The sequence below is a fragment of the Aphidius gifuensis genome, linkage group LG1 (genome assembly GCF_014905175.1).
Source record: "Aphidius gifuensis isolate YNYX2018 linkage group LG1, ASM1490517v1, whole genome shotgun sequence".
Taxonomy (NCBI): domain Eukaryota; kingdom Metazoa; phylum Arthropoda; class Insecta; order Hymenoptera; family Braconidae; genus Aphidius; species Aphidius gifuensis.
In genome coordinates this window covers 16,762,027-16,785,570 of record NC_057788.1, presented here as the reverse complement: position 1 = coordinate 16,785,570, position 23,544 = coordinate 16,762,027, and the positions used below count along the sequence as shown (strand labels likewise).

The 23,544-nt window shown below is 27.2% G+C and overlaps 1 protein-coding gene and 1 long non-coding RNA gene across 2 annotated transcripts; both read right to left on the bottom strand.

The window, feature by feature from the left end:
* Window positions 1-208: 208 nt before the first annotated feature.
* Window positions 209-1,237, bottom strand: LOC122858942 (speckle-type POZ protein-like). Its single transcript, XM_044162225.1, has one exon. It carries the CDS (start codon window positions 1,235-1,237, stop codon window positions 209-211), a length of 1,029 nt encoding a protein of 342 aa, XP_044018160.1.
* Window positions 1,238-15,933: 14,696 nt separating this feature from the next.
* Window positions 15,934-18,545, bottom strand: LOC122850018. The gene is made up of 3 exons (XR_006373624.1): window positions 18,184-18,545; window positions 17,753-17,944; window positions 15,934-17,402 (listed from the first exon to the last, which is right to left on the bottom strand). It is a non-coding gene; the product is annotated as an uncharacterized LOC122850018 (long non-coding RNA).
* Between the last annotated feature and the right edge of the window lie 4,999 nt (window positions 18,546-23,544).

Genomic DNA, 23,544 nt, shown 5'->3' with positions numbered 1-23,544 from the left:
AAAAAATAAATTTTACAATCTTTCCATAATTTTTTTTTTTTTAAAAAGAACATTTGTATTTGTTTAATAATCATTTTATGATCATTGTATTGTACCGAACTGTATTTTTTTATTTTTGTATTATCAACACTTTAATATTAAATATTTGAAATATAATGTGGTTAAAATGTTTATTATATCATGTTGAGTGTACTAAATGTGTTCTCTTCTATGTCGTTGAATACTTGATCAATTCTTTCATCAAGACACAGTTTCCACTCAATATGTCAAAGCCAGGCTCATCAATAAATTTTCTCCAATTTTCAGGAACTTTTAAATAATCAAATATACGAAATTTCAAGTTGTTTAATACAAGTTTATCAGCAACAATAATTGCTTCTGCTGCATTATTAATATTCAATTCCTTCATGTATTTTTCTTCACAGAGTGCTTGAAGGTTTGGTACATCATATTTGTGACTCAGATATAAAATTTGGTCTAGTTCTTGAGTATCTTCTGGCAATTTATTGGAGTACATGTACAAAAGAAAATTTTTAAAACCTCCATATGTGGTGTCACTTATTTCAACAACGTTTTTTTTATTTTCAATAAATTCAGTATTTGAAAACATCCTGTTAAAAACAGGACTATGTATTGATAAAATCCCTTTGTATGCCAAAATTTCTTTTTTATCAATAATTATTTTTATGTCACCATATTGCTGTTGAGTAAATATATCAGCAAGATTACGTAAAAAATCAGAATTTTGTTGTATAATCAGTTTAATTGGTGGTGGTGATGTTACAATACAACAAAGAGTCAAACATTCTTGAGGAAGCAACAATGCTGACTGTGCTAAAAAGTGTGCTCTTGAAAGAAGGTTGAAACCAAATCCAGTTCTTTTATTTTTTTCAAATTTCCTTACACCACTCATTGAATGAGCTTCTCGATTTTCTCTGTCATAAATAGCCATTGAGTAACAAACACTTGTATCTTCTTCATTTGTATTATCATCATTGAGTATTTTCTTTTCTAAGTGTAAAGTAACTCTGATTTGGACGTTTCCTTGTCCAGGATGCTCTTCAGAGTTTGGGTTTATTTTTAACCTCCATAATTGTTCAACTCTTTGAAAACTTGGTGACAATAATTCATGATTAATAGTCCTGAACTCAGGTATTTTCCAAATAAATTTACTTTGTTGAATTTTGATTGTTTCATCGTTTGAAAAACAAGAATTTTGACACTTTGTTGCATTCATTTTGCAAATTTTTATTTTTATTAAACAAAATATTTTTTGATTCAATCGACCACGCCTCAGTCATACGTATTTATACGCCATTAAATTCAATGACGGAGCGTCGTTAAAATTGGGCTGATTTCCATGCGATGATGATTTTATTTTGTCGCTGATAAATATCGGTTCACAATATTTTTATGTTTATTTTCAAATCATTGATATTACCAAGATCTTGTAAACGAAAATAATTGACAATTGTTTTCTATTCATCAATTGGTGATTTACTAAATTTTTGAATTTTTTGTAACATTTTTAGTTTTAATAATATTGGATCAACTGTTTAACTACATTTTAAACTTGTATTTTTCAATGAATTATTAACACTTATTCTTGCATTTGTAACAGCATCATCAAGACCAAATAAATCTTTCTCATTTTAAAATTTTAATGATTGATAATGATAATAATCATTATTTTTAATATTTTTATTTATTTATTTTTATTTACTTTATTTTTATTATTATATTCATTTTGTTTAAATATACTCCAATCACTTAATCTCCATGCTGTATTATAAATATAATCATCAATATTATCATTGTCTTTTTTAACAGTTGATATAAATTTATTTGACAAATAATCAAGACCTAAATTTTGTAGTGTATTTGCCATACCACGTGAGTATGTTTGTCCACAGCTTAAATCAACATCTTGTGTTATTAAAACTTTTTCCCATTCTTTAAAATGTTTATAATGTTGTATTCTTGATGATTGTTCTTTGAGATATGATGAACCACAACCGTGTATTGAATCTGGATCACCAATTTTAATAAATCCCTCACGTAATATATCTTGTAATAATTTACCTTCTTTTGTTTTTTTTTTCACATAAATAATCAATTATTGATTTACAATCATCATCATCTGGTATATATTTAATTTGTTTTTTTAATATTTCAGATGATAATTCAGCATATAATACTGATGTAAAATAAGCTGAACAATATTGTGCTGCTTTTGATATATGTAAATAATTTAATAATGATTGATCATTATTACCAGATTGAATTCGTAAATAATTTACAATATTAAGCATACACTTAACTGATTCATGACTAAAATGATTATTTTTTGTTAATTGACATGTTGATAATAACATTGTTTGTTCAGCTGTACATGTACTATTATAAAATTCTTCAAAAAATATATTTAATGATGTACATATGTCAATTGTTAAATTATTATTTAGCTCAATTATTATAAATATTATTCTTGGTATTATTGTTCCACAAATATTTGACATATTGAATTTTTAATCCATGTGGAATATGATTCGTCATTTTCAACTTTCCAAGTATACCAAGACACTGTGCTGCTTCAAGTGAAATATTTAAATCACTTGATTCAGTTAATTTAATCAAGTGATAAAGTAATCTATGAATTCTACTTGATATACAATCTTCAGCAAATCCACGTATGTTATCAAGATCACTGTACATAAATTTTAATTCATCTCTTCTATTTAATAATTTATTTTTCAAATGTAATATACCTTCAAGACTACAGTTGACATTATTTTCATGATATACATTTAAAAAATATTCAATAATATCAATTTTATCATCATGTAAACGTTGAAATAAATCAATTAATATTTTATCAAATACATCATCAAGTAAATTTGTATTTTTACTATTTTTAAATAATGTATTAATAACATTAAATGCTTGTTGCATAACAGCATCTGTTTTAATATCAGAATCAACTTTAACAACTTGATAACGACGTAAACCATCACTACCAATACATATAATTTTTTTAGGTGCATTTACACCACCAAGTGATTCAAATGAATCAATATATTTATCAACACAAATTATATTATTATAATTACCATTTGATTTAACATCAAGTGTCATTGATGATACCATACTATTTTCATAGCTACGTATTTTATGTATTTTAAATGTTAATGGTATACGTGTTTGACTTTTTTTCTGATCAAATTGATAATATGCAAGTTCAACTCAAGCATTCATTATTTCATTGTATTCATTAATCATTAAATTTATATTTGTTTTCTTAAGATCATTTATAAGTGTCAAAGTACCACGTACACATTTATCTGGTACTTGTGATTTTTTAGCTATTGATGGATCTTGATATAGTTTATCTTTATCACGATTACCAAGACATAAAAGTACTGGTAATACATGATGTGGATGTTCTAATGCACAACGTTTTAATAATGAATTAATTTTAATTGTAAAATTATTTGATTCTAAACTTATGTGTGGTGATAGCTGTAGTAATAGTGATATAAATTTATGTGTACTTATATTATCAATATATTGATCAATTAAATTATTTAAATCTTTATTTTCATGATTTTTAATAAATAATGATATTAATCTAAATATCAAATGATTATGTTTATCACATTTAACAAGTGTTATTAAATAATATTCAATTGATAATTGTAAATACATTAATTGTTCTTGTTGTATTTTTTTAAATTCTGCAATGTCATTTGTTTTTTGATTTTGATTTGTATATAATACACGTCTAATATCTTTATCTTTAATTTATATTAACTCGTGGATTATCAGATCCATCTCTTGCAAATAATGCTGTTTTTTGAAGACTTTAAAACATTGGAGTTTTCATAAATTCAGATATTTGTTGATAATGTGTATCGGAAAATATTGCTAATGATGCATATGTATCATATAAATTTTCCCAATCATTTGAATTTTTAATTTCCATATTTTTAATAATATCCATTGATTTTTTATAATATTTATTAATAATTTCTTCATGAGTTTCAAATTTTGTTTCAGCAACCCAATCACTATATATTTTTAAACATTGTGCCTTTAAACGAATATTTATATTTTTATTATATATTAAATTTTTCATTAAATTTCAATTATTTCAATTATTATAAATATTATTCTTGGTATTATTGTTTCACAAATTTCATGACTTATCTTACAAAAATCAATTAATGAATCAGAAAATAAATCTTTAAAACAATTTAATATTTGACATGTTAAATTTTTAATCCATGTGGAATATGATTCATCATTTTCTCCTTTCCAATATTCATTATTTTCATTAAATACTATTTTAAAATGTATCAACAAGTATTGTAGGTTTTTTTGATTTTTTTTTATCAATTTTTAATGGTATAAATGGATGAGTATAGCTCAATAATAATTTTATTTCTTTAACATCACCATATTTGGGAAAATTTTTTGGATGCATTTGACACAATTCATTTCCCCAAAATGAATGATAAATATCATAAAGAACGATGGCACTTTTTTCACGATATTCTTGACAATTATCAACCAAATAATATGATATTTTAATAATTTTTAATGTCAATGAAGATAATGTATCACAATTTTTTGTACATGTCCTTCTTCAGAATGTAAAATCATTGTTGTTAAATCAACTGGTCCAAGTATACCAAGACACTGTGCTGCTTCAAGTGAAATATTTAAATCACTTGATTCACTTAGTTTAATCAAGTGATAAATTAATCTATGAATTTTACTTGATATACAATCTTCAGCAAATCCACGTATGTTATCAAGATCACTGTACATGATTTTTAATTCATCTCTTCTATTTAATAATTTATTTTTCAAATGTAATATACCTTCAAGACTACAGTTGACATTATTTTCATGATATACATTTAAAAAATATTCAATAATATCAATTTTATCATCATGTAAACGTTGAAATAAATCAATTAATATTTTATCAAATACATCATCAAGTAAATCACCAATTATTTTAACACTTGAAAAATCATTTGTATTATTTTTCAGCTGAATAAAAAGCTCTTGAGCATATTTTATTTTTTGTTTATTTTTTTTCGTCAAATGAATTTGTTAATTTTTCAAGTTTATCATTAACATTTTCAATATTTAATTCAATTAAATTTGATGTAAATTTTTCAAATATTGTTAATTTATATATTGCCAATACTTTATCATCAATTGGATTATTTTTAAAATCAATTAATTTATTTAAAATATCAATAACATAATCCAAATTTTCATCTGTTAATGTTGCTAATGATTTTTTTGCTTCATCATTAATGTTATTTGTATTTTTTATAAATAAATTTGATACAAAACATTGTGATGATGCACATTTTTCAATGACACAAACACTTTTTAACTCATTGTCATTTAAATGTGAAAATTCATGATGTTTTTCATACAGTTTATCATCATTTCTATCACTTTTTTTTGTATAAATTTTATGTATTAAACCGCAATGACAATATCACATATATTATTTACTGTTTGTTGATCAATAATTGCTTTATTACTACCATGTAATATCCCTTTTAATATACGTTTTTTGTCTGATTCATCAGAGTGATTATTTTTCTCAATGTTTTCTGTTATTGTAAAATTTGCAACGAGTATTTGCAACGATAAACCAGCTTGTTTCACCTTAAAGTTTCATTGCTATTTTTTTACTTTTTGATGCTGGCTGGCATATAACCTGTCAAAACAAATAAAATAACAAGAATTATATAGCCAATATTGAAAATATAAGAGGTATGTAAATACTTTATTTTTACTACCTATACTCCAACGTGAATAGTGTGGCAAGCAGTTGATATTCCATATCATGACAGTTTAATATTCTGAATTTATTGATTGTTATTTCATCAACAGCTGCTTAATTTATTGTTAAATCGTCTTCATAATTTTTCTACTCTTTTCTACAAACCAAAATTAATTAAATATTATTTTAATTGATTTTTATTGATGAACTTTAGTGATAGTTTATCACTGATAAATATATTTTGAGGTTATTCTTACTTTTTTTTCTGTTATTTTGACAGATTTAGTTTTATTTAAATAAACTAATATAGTTTGTGAATCTTTTTTATTTTTTTTTATTATTAATAAACTGTCAGTTTTTTTAATTTTTAAAATTATTTTTATAATCAAACACAAGTATTTTTTTTTTTTTTTTGTTATTGTGCTTAAACACTGGAATCACATGCGGACATTTTTTTTTGTCTTCTGCGCAGGTGTTGATTGGTCACGTGATATATTATTTTTTGAGGCAAGAAAATAAAAATTTGAAATTGTAAAAAACAAATAAATTAATCTTAAATTATCAATAAAATATCATAATAATAATAAAAATAAATTATTATAAATTTTAAAAATAAAATTATTACCAAAAATAAAACTTAAATTATAATTTTGATCTTTTTCGCCTGAGCTTCCTGTCAATTCGTGACGTGTGAATATTTAATTGGTGGATTTATTTGATCCAATCAAAAAAAACAAATGGCCTAATTAATTTCCTTTTATGGTCAATCAGTCTCACCACCGTGGACGATAATTGTTATTAATAATAACTTTGTGTTGAATTAAAATATAAAATAATTGTGAATAATATATGTATTTAAATGATTATAATTATTTAATTTGATAATAATGGAAGAGTTGGATATCAATTTATTAAGGGTATTTGTAGGGGTACATGAACAATCGGAAATTTACGTTTATGAAGGTTATACGTACTATCGTGATAATCGCGTGCCAGGAGTAATGCGATGTGCATGTCGTACTCGCAATGGCTGTGCAGCTAGATTATGGGTGAATGATGACAATCAATTGTTTTTGATTGATCTGCATTTTGATGAACCAAGGCCACATATTATTTTGGCATTCCAATTTCGTGCACAAATTGCATTATTAGCACAACAAAACCCAAGACTTACACCTGGTCAAATTTGGCGTCAATTGGCTCCACGGTAAGAATTGACAATTAATTTAATAAATAAATAAATAAATAAATACATAGATTGTTAAAATCTTTTTTATATTTTTTTTTTCATAAAAAAATAGTTATCAGGATGTTGCTGGTCGTTTAGTACGAGCTGCTGTTGCACGAGCTATTGTACGACGAATTCGTCGTGGTCTACGTCCACCACCACCAAGAACATTGATTGAGTTAAATGATATTCTTGGGCAATATTTTGTCACTCAAGAATCATATAGAGGAATGGTGCAAGCTGAAATTGATTCAACTGCATTTGTGTTCATCAGTAATTTTATGTTGAGAAATTTAAATGAAGCAAATGAATTAAGTATTGATGGTACATTTTCAATAACACCAGTGATGCATCCAAGATTCACACAAGTTCTTGTAATTTTTACAAGACGTTTAAACCAGGTGAATTTTGTTACTTTGTTATTGAAAGAATTATTTTAAAATAAATTATTCATCTATTTTTTTTGATACTCAGGGTTATCCAGTGGTGTACGCTTTGATGACACGACGTACTGCTGCTTTATACAGACAAATTTTTTTGTTGATGAAACAATTGGCACCAGGTCTAGAGGCTGGATTACAGCTTGTTATTTCAGACTTCGAAGCTGCAATAGTAGCTGCAGTAAGGGCTGAATTTCCATTGTGTCGTATCACTGGCTGTAACTTTCATTTTAAACAAGTGAGTAATATTACAACAATTATAATAATACATCAAAATAATAAAATATTTTATCATAATTATTAAATTTTAATAGGCACTAATGAGAAGATGGTGTCATCTTCGTCTTCGCCGAGGGCCAGAACGAAGAATATTATTTATGGCTTGGTCTCTTGGAATGATACCACCTGCACGTTGGCTTGAAGCTTTAGAAATTATCCAACAAGAATTGGATCAACGTGCAGTTGATTTCCCAAATTTATTACAATTTGGCCATTATTTGAGACACCAATGGCTACCTCTAGCCAACATTGTTTTTGCTGGATCAAGTGTAATCACTAACAATATTGCTGAAGCTTGGAATCGATGGTCTGCACGTCATTTTGGACGTCATCCTGGAATTTATAATTTTCTGGATGCTCTTCATGAAGACATGGAAATATCAAGAATAAGATGGGTTGAAGGACGCATTGTTGTCAATAGAAATTGGATCAATCAAGCTCGAGCATTACATGACATGCAAGAAATTTTAAATTTACCTGGTTTAGCACAAATGAATCATTTCTTGGACGTAGCTATTGCACCATATTTAAACAACTACAGACTCATTGATATGGATGTCATTGTTGATGATAATGATGTTGATTATGATGAACCAGAATTGGCTAATCCAGATGAGCTTGAACCAATGCCACAATTAGAAATTCCACCAGCAATAGCTGTTTTGAGAGGTCCAGTAATTGGTAATGCACGTGAAGTTGGAGAACGAAGAAGATTAAATAATGATCCTGTTGAACCACAACAAAATGATAATAATAATTCATCATCATCATCAGATGATGATAATAATAATGAGCAAGAAATTATTGTTATTGCACGAGGAAGACCTCGTGGAAGACCACCAGGTCGAGCAAGAGGTCAAGCAAGAGGTCGAGCAAGAGGTCGAGCAAGAGGTCAAGCAAGAGGTGCACGTGGTATAAGAAATGGTGGTGGTCGTGCAAGAGCACGAAGAAATAATGCTGATGGTGTTGCAATAAATGTTGGTGATCCACAAGGTGATGATGCAAGAAATATTAACGCAATAAATATTGACGATGAACAACGTGATGGTGGTATACAAGGTCTTCATGGTGTGCAACGTGGTCACAGATTTTTACAAGGTCGTGCTGGAGCACGTCTTCTTTTACATGAATCTTCAGATAGTTCTGAAGAATCAGATGCTGGTCAAGATGATGAGCCAATACATGAGATGGCTATTGAACAATTTCAAGAACTTTTACGTAATGGTCGTGATGTTGCAAGAGGCGGTGTACAACGTGATGAAAATGTAGTACAAGTACCTGATGGTGGTGAATTTGCACCTGAAAATCGTGATGAAATACAAGGTCAAGTTTATGATGTAATCATTGATGATGATAATGTATCTGTCATTTCCAATGATCCAGATAATTAAACTTTAAAGTAATCAGTGATTATTCAGCATCAATCAATCAAAAAAAAAAAATTGATTACACTGAGTAAAAAAAATCATAAATCAAAAAATAAAAACATGAAATAACACAGCTGATAATCAAATCATTATCAATCAACAAAAATATTTGGTACACTCAACATGCTGTAATAAATACCATCATAATTATAGAACAACGAATTTGTATCAATACTAATTATATTTTACCACTTAATATTCAACACATCATATTAAATTGTGATTGTAAATATTTATTTTGTGGACGACAATATAATGATTCTTCAGTGCATCGATAAATATTTAAAGATCTCTTTACTTCTAAGTTTTTGTATCAAGGAAAAGTAATTAAAATTACATGTTTTTCCGATAAAGTACAAAAAAAAAAAAAAATTAATAATGATACAATTGCTTGATAAATCATTACTCAAAAAAAAGAAATGATAAAGTATTATTTTACCTTTATTTTTTTGTATCATGGGGCTTGTTCATTCAAGCATTTCATAGACTACAAAGAAAATAAAATGAGAATAACAAATGTTTACAAATAAAAAAATACAAATGTTATTTTAAAAAAAAAAATAATAATAATAGAGTAAAAAATGTAAATTTTTTTTTTTTTTTTATGTATCGTGGGGCTTGATAAGTTAAGTGTTTTCACAGAATACAAATAAATTAAAAAAATATTACAAGTATTTTAATAGAAAATACATGTCATTAGTAACACAATAATCACAAAATGATTATTAAAAAAGTACAAATGTTGTCTTAAAAAGAAAAAAAAATAGAAATAGAATATAATTTGTAATTTTTTTTTTTTTGTATATTGTAAAGATTAATACGTGTGACGAAGGGGAACAATGATGACATGGGTCAAAAAAAAATCTTGTACTATTAATTTTAATAATATATTATTGTATTAAAAATAATTTTCAAGTTGAGTTTTTAAGTACACTCAACACTGAGCATTTAGTACACTCAACATAATGTGATAAACATCACTATTATCATTAACATATTTTACCACTTGATATTCAGCAAGTAATATAAATTGTGATAATAATTATCTATTAGTGGAAAAAAATATCAAAATATAATTTTGATTTTATATTTTTGTATCAAGAGAAAAAATATTTAAAGTTACATGTCTTACTTGATAGAACATTATTTGAAAATAGTAAAGGTTGAGTATTATTTGTAAACTTTATTTTATTGTATCATGGGGCTAGTTTATTCAATTAGTGTTTTCATAGATTACAAATAAAATAAAAAAAATATTACAAATGTTTCAATAAATAGATACAGTTCATTATAACACAAAAATGATAACAAGATTATTGAAAAGATACAAATGTTCTTTCAATAATAATAATAGTAATAAAAATAATAGATAGTAGATTGTAAATCTGTTTTCTTTGTATCGTAGGGCTTGATAAGTCAAGTGATTTTACAGATTACAAATAAGCAAAATAAATATTAATAAAAAATACATGTCATTACAACAAAAAAATCATAAGATGATTATTAAAAAGATACAAATGTTATCTTAGAAAAAAAAAAAATAATACAGTATAAATTGTAAATTTTTTTTTGTACATTGTGGGAATCGATACGTCTAATTTTTTCCAGAAATAATTCAATTCTATTTTCTAAGTAAAATTCGTGATTTATTAAAAACAAGAGTTATAAAAAAAAAAATATTGTGTAACTAAGAATTCCAATGATGACATAGGCTAAAGAAAAATATAGTTTATGTTTAAATTATTATTTTATTTACTTATGCTTGTACTATTGATTATAATTTAATATTATTGTATCAAAAATAATTTTTAATTTGAGTTTTTAAGAACACATTTATTACACTCAACATGATATCTAAACATCATTATTATCATAAAAATATTCAACCACTTGATATTCAACAATTAATATAAATTTTGATAATAATTATCTATTTGTAGAAAAATATTTTTGAATATAATTTTAATTTTATATTTTTGCATCAACAAAAAAAATAATTGAAGCTGCATGTCTTTTTGATAAAAGTACAAGCAATAATAATAATATAATTACTTGATAGAAAAACATTATTCAAAAATAGTAAAGGTTGAGTATTATCTGTAAAATTAATTTTTTTGTATCATGGGGCTAGTTTAATCAATTAGTGTTTTCATAGATTCCAAATGAAATAAAAAATGATTATTAAAAGATGTTCTCATAAGAAAAAAAGAAAAATTATAATAGAAAGTAGATTGTAAAATTTATTTTTTTAAAATAATTAGTATTTGTTCAGCATCAACAATCAAAAAAAAAAAATTGATTGTACTGGGTAAAAAACAAATCATAGATAAAAAAATAAAAACATAGAATAACACAGCTGATAATCAAATCTTTGTCAAGCAGCATGAAGAAAAATACATTTAGTGCACTCAACATGATGTAATAAACATCATCTTAATTATGAGATAATAATTTTGTTGCAGAACAAATATTATTTTACCACTCGATAGTTAACACATAATATTAAATGTTTAAATATCATTTTAATTTTAAGTTTTGGATTTTATATTTTATATTTGAGTTTTAAGTTTTTGTATCAAGTAAAAGTAATTAAAGTTACATGTCATTTCAACAAAGTACAAAAAGAAAAAACTTAATAATAATACAATTGCTTGATAAAACATTATGAAAAAAAAATAATGATAAAGTATTATTTGTAAAATTATTTTTTTTGTATCATGAGGCTAGATCATTCAATGAGTGTTCTTATAGATTACAAATAAATTTAAAAAAATATTACAAATGTTTCTTTTAAAAAAAAAGAAAATATTATGTAGCAAAGTATGTGAATATTGACATAGGCTGAAAAAAAAAAAAAATTGTATTTTTTAAAATTATTATCTAACTGAATTATGTTTGTCGTTCAATACATTGTATTATTGATTATGATAATATATTATTGTATTAAAAATCATTTTTAATTTGAGTTACTTGAATTTTTTATAAGCTGTAAAATAAAAATAAAAAAACCGACTACAAATTATTATTATTTAAATTATACTTACTTGAAAATACTTACTTTATAATAATTACATGTTTTTTTCAGTTTGTTTCACAACAGCCAGAAAATATTAATTACTTTTTAAATTTATTATCAATAACTCTTTTTTTATTAATTAGTTTGTTTTTGAAAAATTTTAATAAAAATTCAAATGTAGCGCCATCTAACGAGTTTCCCTATTTTTTTAACAAAATTATCCCTAGTTTTATCGGTAATGTAGAAATACTCACCTTAAATTAATTTACACCGTGTAAAACTATTCCGTGTAAAAGTATTACGTGTAAAACTTTTCCGTGTAAATATAATATGTTTAAATTATTATGTGTAAAATAATTACGTGTAAATAAATATGTGTAAAACTATTTAGTGTAAATTATTATGTGTAAAATTTATCTGTATATAAATTATATGTGTAAATATATTTTTTTTATTTATTTATTTTAAATTATTTCGTGTAAAAGTATTACGTTTAAAATTAAATGTGTAATTTTAACCGAGTAATTAAATAATGTGTACTATATTATTGTGTAAAACTTTATGTGTAAAATAAGTATGTGTAAAATTTGAACGTGCAATAATTAAATGTGTATAATTAAATATATATATTTTTTTTTGTGTAAATATATTTATCTAAATGTGTAAAACTATTTCCGTGTTAAATATTTTTGTGTAAAACTTGATGTGTATTTAAAAAAATGCGTAAAATATTTATGTGTAAATTTATTATGTGTATTATTATGTTGTGTATAATTTAATGTGTAAAAATATTATGTGGACAATTTTAATGTGTAAAAATTTATGTGTAAAAATTAGAATGGATAATTTCTTTATGTGTAAATATATTTATTTCACTGAGTAAAAAAATTATTTGTAAAATTATTACGTTAATAGAGTGTATTATGTGTAAAATATTTAAGTGTAAAATTATTATGTGTAAAATAAATGTGTAAAATTAAATGTGTAAAATAATAATATGTGTAAATATGTGTAAATAATCAAGGTGTAAATAATCAATGTGTAAAACTAACCCTAAGCCGGTACAGCTGTGGGTTTTAATTTCTTTTTATCTCTCTTGTCACTATCAAAATCCTCTTCAAAATGACAACAGCACATGTTTTGATATTTTTTAATGTTACTGAATGATTTGTCAGTTAATCGTGGGTTGCCGGAAATTATTACCCGTTCAAAAATTCTAGAGCAAAAATTTTTTGAATTAAAAATAAATAAGTAAATTTATTAACATTAATTTAGAAGACACAAAAAATGAATTTAGAATTAATAGTTGTAGGTATATCTTCTGGAACTTACCTCTCATCATTTTTTGGAAATGAAGAAAACAAATTTTTAGGACATTGGCCATTCATATTATTGTGATTACAACGGTTCACAGCATATGTAATTGGCATTTTACCTATTTTTATTTCTAATTAACTTTTAACTTTTAATGAAAAAAAAGAGCATTGACATCTAACCTAACACTTTCTTGTTTGTCTTGTTTATAATGAATTCAAGTCAATATCATTGTTTTTTATTAATAATTTAAATTTTCAATATTAACAACTAACAACTAACGATACAGATGTACACACCTATTAATTATTGCAAAATTTATGCTTAAATAAACTCAGAAATTTTGTTTATTTATCTCATTAATTTAGAACGTTCTAGTAACTCTCGTTAGCTATGGGTATTTATTATTATTATTATGACCGACGCATGTCCTTTTTTTCCTTTTTTTTTCTAGTTTTATCCTTTAGTTTTTGGTAAATATGGCATTATTTTTTCAAGTATTTCGATGGGGTATTATGAAAATCTGAACATCATTTTCCATAAGAGCCTATGTTTAACCTCAAAAAAAAGGACCATCTTTAACAGTTAATTGGTCAAAAAAACATCTTATAACAAAAAATCTGATTAAAGAAAAACGTGTATCGTTATTTCAATTATTTACTCTATGAAATTGGTGAAATCGTCATTATTTTTAATTTTCCCTGGTTGTACTTCAAGTTTATGCTGAAAACATTTTCAGTTCAATGTGAGGGTTTCTCAAAAAAACGGACTATTTAAACACATGCAGAGTTACATGAAATACCAATATATTATGCATCATCTTTTGCTAAAAAATATGTGACTATTTATCAAACATATGCTAATGGAAAAATAATAAAATACGTCGTCAAAGTACAATTAATAATCCATTTGGATTGAAACACATATCAAATTTGGAAGGTATTGATGATTTTAATGTTATTTATCCATGTGTTGTTATGGCATCAACAGATGTGATGCAAAGTAGTTTATAAGAATCATTTAATTTAGAGAATTATTTAAGTCATCCCTAGCGAAAATGTCGATAGTCGGTTTGTGCACTGATCTCATACAAAAACGACACAAAACCGACACACGACTATAAGAATTTCTAAGTCACAAAAATAAATAGTAAGAAGCATTTAAAAAATAAAATATTATGTCTAAAAATTTCTAAATAGTATTCTTATAATTTAAGACACATTAGAATTTTTTTTAAATAATTTTTTTTTTTGAAAAAACTCAATTTTGTTTATGTATTAAAAGTGAGGTTAGCTGTCAGAATCAGCTGTACACGACTGTGAGATTTTACAATTCTCACACGATTCCGACACAATTCCGACACACGGCTGTGAGAATTGTAAATCCGACACAATTCCGACACAAATCCGACAGACGTACGACAGTATATTTTTATTTTGTATTTAATATAAAAAAAAAAGCATTTTATTAATAAAAATTTTTGTTCAATATTAAAGTTATAATATTTTAATAATTTTAGGCATATTAGATTTTTTTTTTTTGAATAAATTTTGACAAAAAAAATAATTGGAATCGTCTGTGAGAATTTGCGATTTGCAAAAATTTTTGTTAAATAATCAAATTAAAATCTTTCAATAATTATAGGCATATTAGATTTTTTTTAAATTATTTTATTAGAAAATTATCATTTTTTGGATTTTTTATGAGGTTAAGAACGGTTTTTTAAAATGCTTTTTTTTAAAACTAACCCTGGTAGAAATATTTCTTCGACTTTTCTCCAACTTTTTTTCAACTTTTCTCAGCCATTTCACCACCTTTTTACGAAAATGACCCATGGTTGGAGAAATGGCGGACAAATTTCTCCAACCTTTCTCCAACCAAAAATTTACTCCAACTTTTTCGACTTTTCTCCAACTTTTTTCCGCCATTTCTCCAACCTGAAATGTATTCCAACTTTTCTCCAACCATGGGTCATTTTCGTAAAAAGTTGGAAAAAAGGCGGAGAAAGTTGGAAAAAGTTGGAGAAGTATTTTTACCAGAGAATACATTTAATCAGTTTCCCATGTACTTGGTATTTTTGTAACTCGAATGTAACTTGTAATGAAACCATGTATTTGGTTTCCCATGTTTCCAATTATTTTTTTTCACAAAATTTATTCAAAAAAAAAAAAATCTAATATGCCTAAAATTATTAAAATATTCTAACTTTAATATTGAACAAAAATTTTTAAATGCTTTTTTTTATATTAAATACAAAATATAAAAATATACTGTCGTACGTCTGTCGAAATTGTGTCGGAATTGTGTGAAAATTGCAAATTCTCACAGATGATTCCAATCATTTTTTTGTCAAAATTTATTAAAAAAAAAAAAAATCTAATATACCTAAAATTATTAAAATGTTATAATTATTAATATTGAACAAAAATTTTTATTAATAAAATGCTCTTTTTTTATATTAAATACAAAATAAGGATATACTGTCGTACGTCGGTCGGACTTGTGACGGAATTGTGTCGGAATTGTGTGAGAATTGTAAAATCTCACAGTCATGTACAGATGATTCTGACAGCTAACCTCACTTTTAATACATAAACAAAATTGAGTTTTTTCAAAAAAAAAATTATTAAAAAAAAATTCTAACGTGTCTCAAATTATAAGAATACTATTTAGAAATTTTTAGACATAATATTTCATTTTTTAAATGCTTCTTACTGTTTATTTTTGTGACTTTGAAATTCTTATAGTTGTGTGTCGGTTTTGTGTCGTTTTTGTATGAGATCAGTGCACAAACCGACTGTCGGATTGGTGTCGGATCGGTGTCGCCATTTTCGCATGGGATGGTATACTGATACTGAAAATGCTGTTACTTCTGGTTATTGTGTTGAGAAAAATTGCATCAATGAGTGGACAAAAATTACTATTAAAGATGCCAGTTGATTATATATTATTTTTACATACGGATTATCAACAAACATCAAAATTTATTAGAATATTAAAACCACTACCTGGTGCATTCCCTAACCGTACGACCCAACCCTTTATGAACCGTTATTAAACGGTCGTCTCAAGGTTGGAATGTGTGCAAAAAAAACCACAAACAAACCATTTTTAAACCTAAATATAAACAAAGTAGAAGTAACCGTTAATTGACCGTTGATAAACCTTGTTCAAACCCAAATATTTTAGATTAAAATAACTAACCAAAAACTAACCAGAAACGAACTTTTCGGGTCAGCATTTATGGTTTACTCATAGTTTATTTAGAGTTTGTTAGTGGTTCGTTAGCGGTTAATTCAACTCAGTTTATTTGTGGTTGGTTAGCGGTTTGTTAGCGGTTAATTATCTGATTATATATCACAGTAAAAAAATGACTGTATAAATTCGTTTATATTGAAAATAATCTGAAAATATGCATAAATAACACGGTTATAATAATAATTTATCATTTCAGTCATATAAATATGATTACAACATACAAAATTGTATATCGACGATACAAATGAAAAATACATAAAAAGAAGAGAAAAAAATAGAGCGATAGAAAAATTCTATAATTATGGATGTATATATTTAGAATCTCCATAATCTATTTCAGAATCTCCCATAGATTGATTTCTCAAAGGACCTTCTTCTTTCCGTCCGCTTCTAACTGGTGATTCCTCATCACTAGAACCACTTACATGTGGATAACATAAACTTATTAAACCACATGCTGATGTTCTTGACGTAAATTAATCACCAGATGCCAAACGTTGTATACCAATGGAACAAAATGATCTTCAAGATATACTGGACTGTGTTGACTTGCAATATTACGCGACAATTCAACTGCTTTGTCACGTACAACTGTTTCTTCAACAGCTGCCAATGCTTCAAGTGGTGGCTGAAATTCATTATTTTCAATTACAATTGATGTAAATAAATACATCGATAAGTTTATTATTGTCTGACTTATTTACTTGAATGTAATATTTTATTTTATTTTTTTTTCTTTTTTTTTTGACGTCTAAATAATATTTTTTTAAGTAGATGATTGATTTTATGAAAAAACATTAAAAATTAAATTAACGTTAAAGTGAGTATGTTAGTTTTTTCATTTAAACATGTGAAAAACAAACCTAAAGTTTGCTTGTATTTATTTTTTATTAATTAATCAAGTTATATAGTCTAATCAATAATGTTAAATTGTTGAATGTCAATTTAAATAATTATCGTTTTTTTTCAAACACTTACCAATAAACAATAAACATGATCAAGTCCACCTACGAGTGGTGTGAATGTTACAAGTTGTTCAGCGAGTGCCAATTAAATTTCATCTCCATCATACATTGTCCACGTCAAAAAAGGCATCAACTCACTACGAGTACGTTCAGAACCAAGTGCCAAGGCAATCGTTGAAAGTTTTTCGATCGAATTAAATCGCAGCTATAAAATAAAAGTATATTTATTTATTGAAATAAAATAAATTCTTTATCATATTTACATTTTAAACAATCGTTTCAAACAATTGTCGATCAACTGATATGATGAAATTAATCAAAAAAAACCGCCGTAGTTGTAACCTCACTGTTACAAATACTTGCTGACTAAGATCAAGCTGTTTTTTTTTTTCAAACATAAAAAACTTTGGTACTATTTTCAAAAATAATAATTATTATACTTACTAGTAAATTTTCATTTTATGATTCATCTATCAAAGCTGCAATTGGATAAAGGCTGTCGTTGGTTGATGAGTCGGCTGCTGCCATTATTTCCTCAACCACAAATTTATCCAAGCGAAATTTATTTATTCTCACTGTTTTAGTATAAGCCTCGGGCACAATATTGCTTTTTTTATTATTTTATTTGTTTATTTATATGATTTTCCATTGCCTTATACACTAGGGCACAACACTCTAACTTTTTTCTTTTTACAAGATAATGTATAAAAACAGTCTACGTTGCTTCCATCGATTGATAGGGGCTTTCTTTGACGGCGGACTACTGCTCACCGTACTGCTCACCGTCACTACTCTTATATATATATATGTGTACGTGTTACAGTGGCGCATTAGGAGTCAATAAGAGTAATGACGGCGAGCAGTGGAGGTGGTATTTCTGGCAGGCATTCGCCGTGGAAAGAAACGCCTAACAATTATGTAACAAGCGGTGATCAAATATGTATTGGATTATAAATGTGTGATGGAAGTATGAAACTTGACAATTTTTTTTTGTAATTAAGTATTTGTATGTGCGAGGTTGTATGTGGTTCTCCATGAATCAACAGAACACAAAAGAATAGATTGTCATATCATGAAAATATTCAACCAATGAAAAAAAGACTTCTAGTTTCAATCTCATGCCGGAGTGATTTCCCCATCATCGAACTCGTGTCGGAGTAATCCCCCCCCCCATCCATCAATCTCATGCCGGAGTAATTTTTCCGCCAACAACCTTATGCCGGAGTAATTTCTCCGGAAATGGGCTAAAATCGAAGTCATGCCGGAGTCATGGCGGAGAAATATTTCTACCAGGGATATGTCGGATTAGTAGATGTAATCCAACCACAAACAAACCCTATAAAAACTTCAAACCTCAGAATAACCTGATTCCAATCCACGAGACTGATTGGGTCATATCGTTGTGGCAACCTCGAAGTAACCGAAATCCAACCGAAGTTATTGAACGGTTAAATAACGGTTACAGCAAACTGGTCTTCGGTTCATATAACCTTAGAATAACCATTATACAACGCGGTTAGAGACGGTTGTCTTTGCGCACATTACAACCGTCAGGTAACAGTTATCCAACCACGAACAAACCTTAGAAAAACTTAACCCTAAAATAACCCGATTCCAACTGACAAAACGGGTTGGGTCGTACCGTTAGGGTTAGTAAATGGTAAATAAAATTAAATGTACCGATTAAAAGCAGTATTATAACGTGAATATGAAGATGAACCAACAACAACAATGGAAATACATAATCCAAGAAGTACTGTTGCTGTTAAATTATATTTTCGTGGTGAAAATATATATATTGGTGATAACAAACCAACAAAGTTGAGACGTAATTGTAGAGTAACCTAAAAAAATAATTAGTGAAAATAAATTGATCCAGCTACTATGTTTGATAATTTTTCAGATAACAGTAAATTAGAATAATGATATTAGTAGTGTTACTCATGATATTTCAATGACTGATAGCAATGTAATGAAACAAAATATTAATCGAATGATTTTAGTTAATGAAAATTCGCATCTAATTGGAAGTGTTCTTGATTAAAATAAAAATAATACTCTTGATCATTGATGTAGAATTGTACCCGTAAGAGCATTACTTGATCAATGGTCAGAGGTTTCGTTGGTCACTGAGCAAGTGGCGACTAGACTTGTCCTTAAAAGAACATTATCACATTTTGCCGTAGTAGGAATAGGTCAAGGATCAACACAATCAACTAAAGGTTCCATAAAATTTACCTTATGCTCGAGAATTACACCTGAGTTAATACAAGAATTTGTTGCATTTGTTTTACTAAAGTTGACAGGCTTATTGCCATCCATTCTAGTTCGTCATCACTAGTAGAGGAAATTTGAGAATCTTGAGTTGGCTTAATTTTTCAAACCTGCGAGGATTGACGCCGTTTTAGGTGTGAATATATACAGCAGCATACTAAAAGGTGGTGTTATTAGAGGTAGTTAAAATTAACCATCAGCCTAAAACACTGAATTAAATTGCCCGGGGAAAGATCATCAGATCAAATCAGATCAGATTTGATCTGGCATATTCCGGATCAAGCCAGATAAAGATTTTTGGACAAATTCAGATCTGACTTGATCTGGCTTGATCTGGATAAAAATTCATTAATTTAATAAAAATAATTTCAAATTAGTCAATGCTCGATTGAAGAATATGGTTTTACTTCTTATAGTTTGAATGGACTACAATCAAGAATTCTATATTTTTACGATAAATAATTGACATCACTCGGACTTAAACTCAATGCTTCTGGTGTGGAATTCCAGAGCCTTACCTACTTAACTACTGCAGTGATTATAAAACGTAAGAAAAATTTGTCTTCTTAAACATTCATTCGCCTATGATCTAGTTGGATCTAAGTGCAGATCAAGTTTTATCAAACTAGATCTAGTCAGATCAAGTTTGATCTGGTCAGATAAGATTTGATCTAGTTAGATCTGGTCGGATAAGATTTGATCTGAAACCAGATCAAGTTTGATCAGTACCCAGATCGAATCAGATCAAATTTGATCTGATTAGATCAAGCCTTATCTGAGACAGATCAAATCCTAACTAAGCTAGATCAAAATAGATCAAATTAGATTTAATTTGATCTGATTTGATCTGACGATTTTTCCCTGGGTGGTTGTTATCTGGCAACTTTTGAGTAGATTCAAATAGTCGTTCACTAACATCTACCAACAAGAGCTACCATCAAAATGTTTCGTGTAGACGAGATGAAGAACTTCATCAACTTGTTTAACAACTTTGGATGCAAGAGGATCATTTTCAGCATCTGATCCATCAACACTTGAGCTAGATGTTTGTATGCAACATTTTTTGTCGAGTTATACGAGAGATTTAACGGGTCGTTTTGTCGTAAGATTTAAAAGGGAGGTTACAGAATTTGTGAAACCATTCTTTGCCTTGGCGGCATTAAGGCAGTTGGAGCTAGAAGAAAGAGACAAATATCTTCTCATCAAGGATGTTATATCCACTGGCCTATACATGGATGACATCTATCTTAGAGCTGAAAGTATACAAGAGGGAGTTGAAAAAGTCAAACAAACCAGAGACATATTCCAGTCGGCAGGATTTGAGTAGAGAAAATGGATATCAACTATTAAGAGACATTCCTGAAGAGTTTAAAGAACATGCATCATTGAGGGTGATCTATTATTTAGAACACTTGGGCTAAGTTGGAACCTCAATGCTACTATCAATATACATACAGCCTATACTGGGAAACAAAAGCAGTCAGAGAGTAGTATTGGCCAGAGTAGCTCAATTATTTGATCCACTCGATTTAATTGCTCCAGTCATCATGAGAGGCAAGTTACTTATACAACACCTGTGGAAAAATGAACTTGAGTGGAATGAACCACTACTTGAGAGCTTAGTGGATTAATTGAAAAAGTTTAACGACCAGCTAACACAGTTAACATCAATATCCATCCCGAGATGGTTAAACCTTGAGGCAACCACATCAATTATACAAATTTATGGATTTGGAGATGCATCAAATTCAGTAATTGGTGCAGTAGTTTATTTAGTAGCCATTAATTCTCTTGGTGTTGCCAAGAGTAATATAATTACTTCTAAGTTAAAGTTGGATCCACCAATAAGATCTGGATCACGTGGTTCTAACGAGATTAAAGTATCAATACCAAGATTAGAACTTTCAGTGGTTGTATTATTGGTAAAATCAGTCGAGGAGGTACAATTAAGTCTTGGATTGAAGTCAGCTGTTTGTCTTGACAGATTACACAACCGAGGGAATTTTGGCAGCGTTCAAGAGATAATAAGCTAACGAGGCTCATGTGAGGAGTGACTGCGGCACCAACTTTTTTGGTGCAGATGCTGAGCTTAAGAAAATGTTCACTGCATCTTCAAAGGGAGCAAGAGAATTATTCAACTTAATAGCCAAAGATGGTACAACCTGGAGCTTTATACCACCTGGTTCTCCACACTTTGGTGGCAAATGAGAGGCCTCTGTTAAATCTGCTAAGCATCACATCAAAAGAATAATTGGCGACCATATCATCACTTACGAGCAATTTAAAACATTCTTGACTCAAGTTGAATGTTGGTTAAATTCGAGACCATTGTGTCCACTGACAGCACTGACACCAGGTCATTTTATCATTGGTGAACCTTTGAATTCGATACCAGAGCCATCAATATTCTATATTTCTGATAAACGATTAGATAGATGAAAATTATTGAGAAAGTTTCAGGAGACTTTTTGGATCGTTGGTCTCGAGAATATTTACAAAAATATTAGAAGAGGTCAAAGTGTATGTCATCAAATCCATGCATCAAGGAGGTATGTATTGATGAGAGACATCCACCTGAGAAGTAAGCTTTATCCAGAGTCACTACACTGTTAAAAATTTTTTCCTTGATCAATGAAATTTTCCCTGAAATTAAGTAAAATACTTCGTTTAAGAGAAATTTCGATAAAATTTAAAAACTCCGCTCAATTGAAAAAACAGCATCACTTAAATTGAATAAATTTTTTCTAAACATGATTTCTTATCCAAATGAATATACAAATCACTGAAATAAAGAAAAACTTCTTGGAAAGAAGTGAAAATTAACTAACTTGACCTCTCACTACTTTCAGAATAAATGTGATTCTTTGCAGAACATAAGTATTTAAAGATGAGAAAAAAAAACTATTATAGAAAGTACATAATCTAAAAAAAAAGAAACAAAAAATGTGGCGCAAATTATAAACAATACAGTTTAGTGAGTATAAATTCAGAACCTGAAAATTTTCCCTAAATTCAAGAAAAAAAATTTTTAAATTAAAAATTTTGATTTTGGATTGTAAAAGTAAAAAAGATATATAATGTAATACTTAATATTATTGAAATCCAAGAATAATACACTGAAAACTCACTTGAATAACGTGAAAAAAAAATTATTAGTATAAATATTAAATTTTTTTGATAGTGAATGAATAAAGTATTTCATAAAGACAGATTTTTCTTGAAGCTTGAATAATAAACAATGATTCTCAGTGAAATAATACTAGAACTATGGAAGACAAAAATTAGTAATATTACAATTTTTCTAAAATTCAAGAGAAAAATTTTTGAGAAGAAAAATTTTCATTTTTAAGTAAAAGAATGGAAAAAAATGTATGTTTCCATATTGAATCTTATTGAAATTAAGAGATTACACAATAATCAGTACTCAATTGAAATTGAAAAAAAAAAAAATTTTATGAATGTTTATTATTTTTAGGAGAATGATGATGATATATCAGTGAAATTCATTTTTTTTGAAACAAAGGATATGAA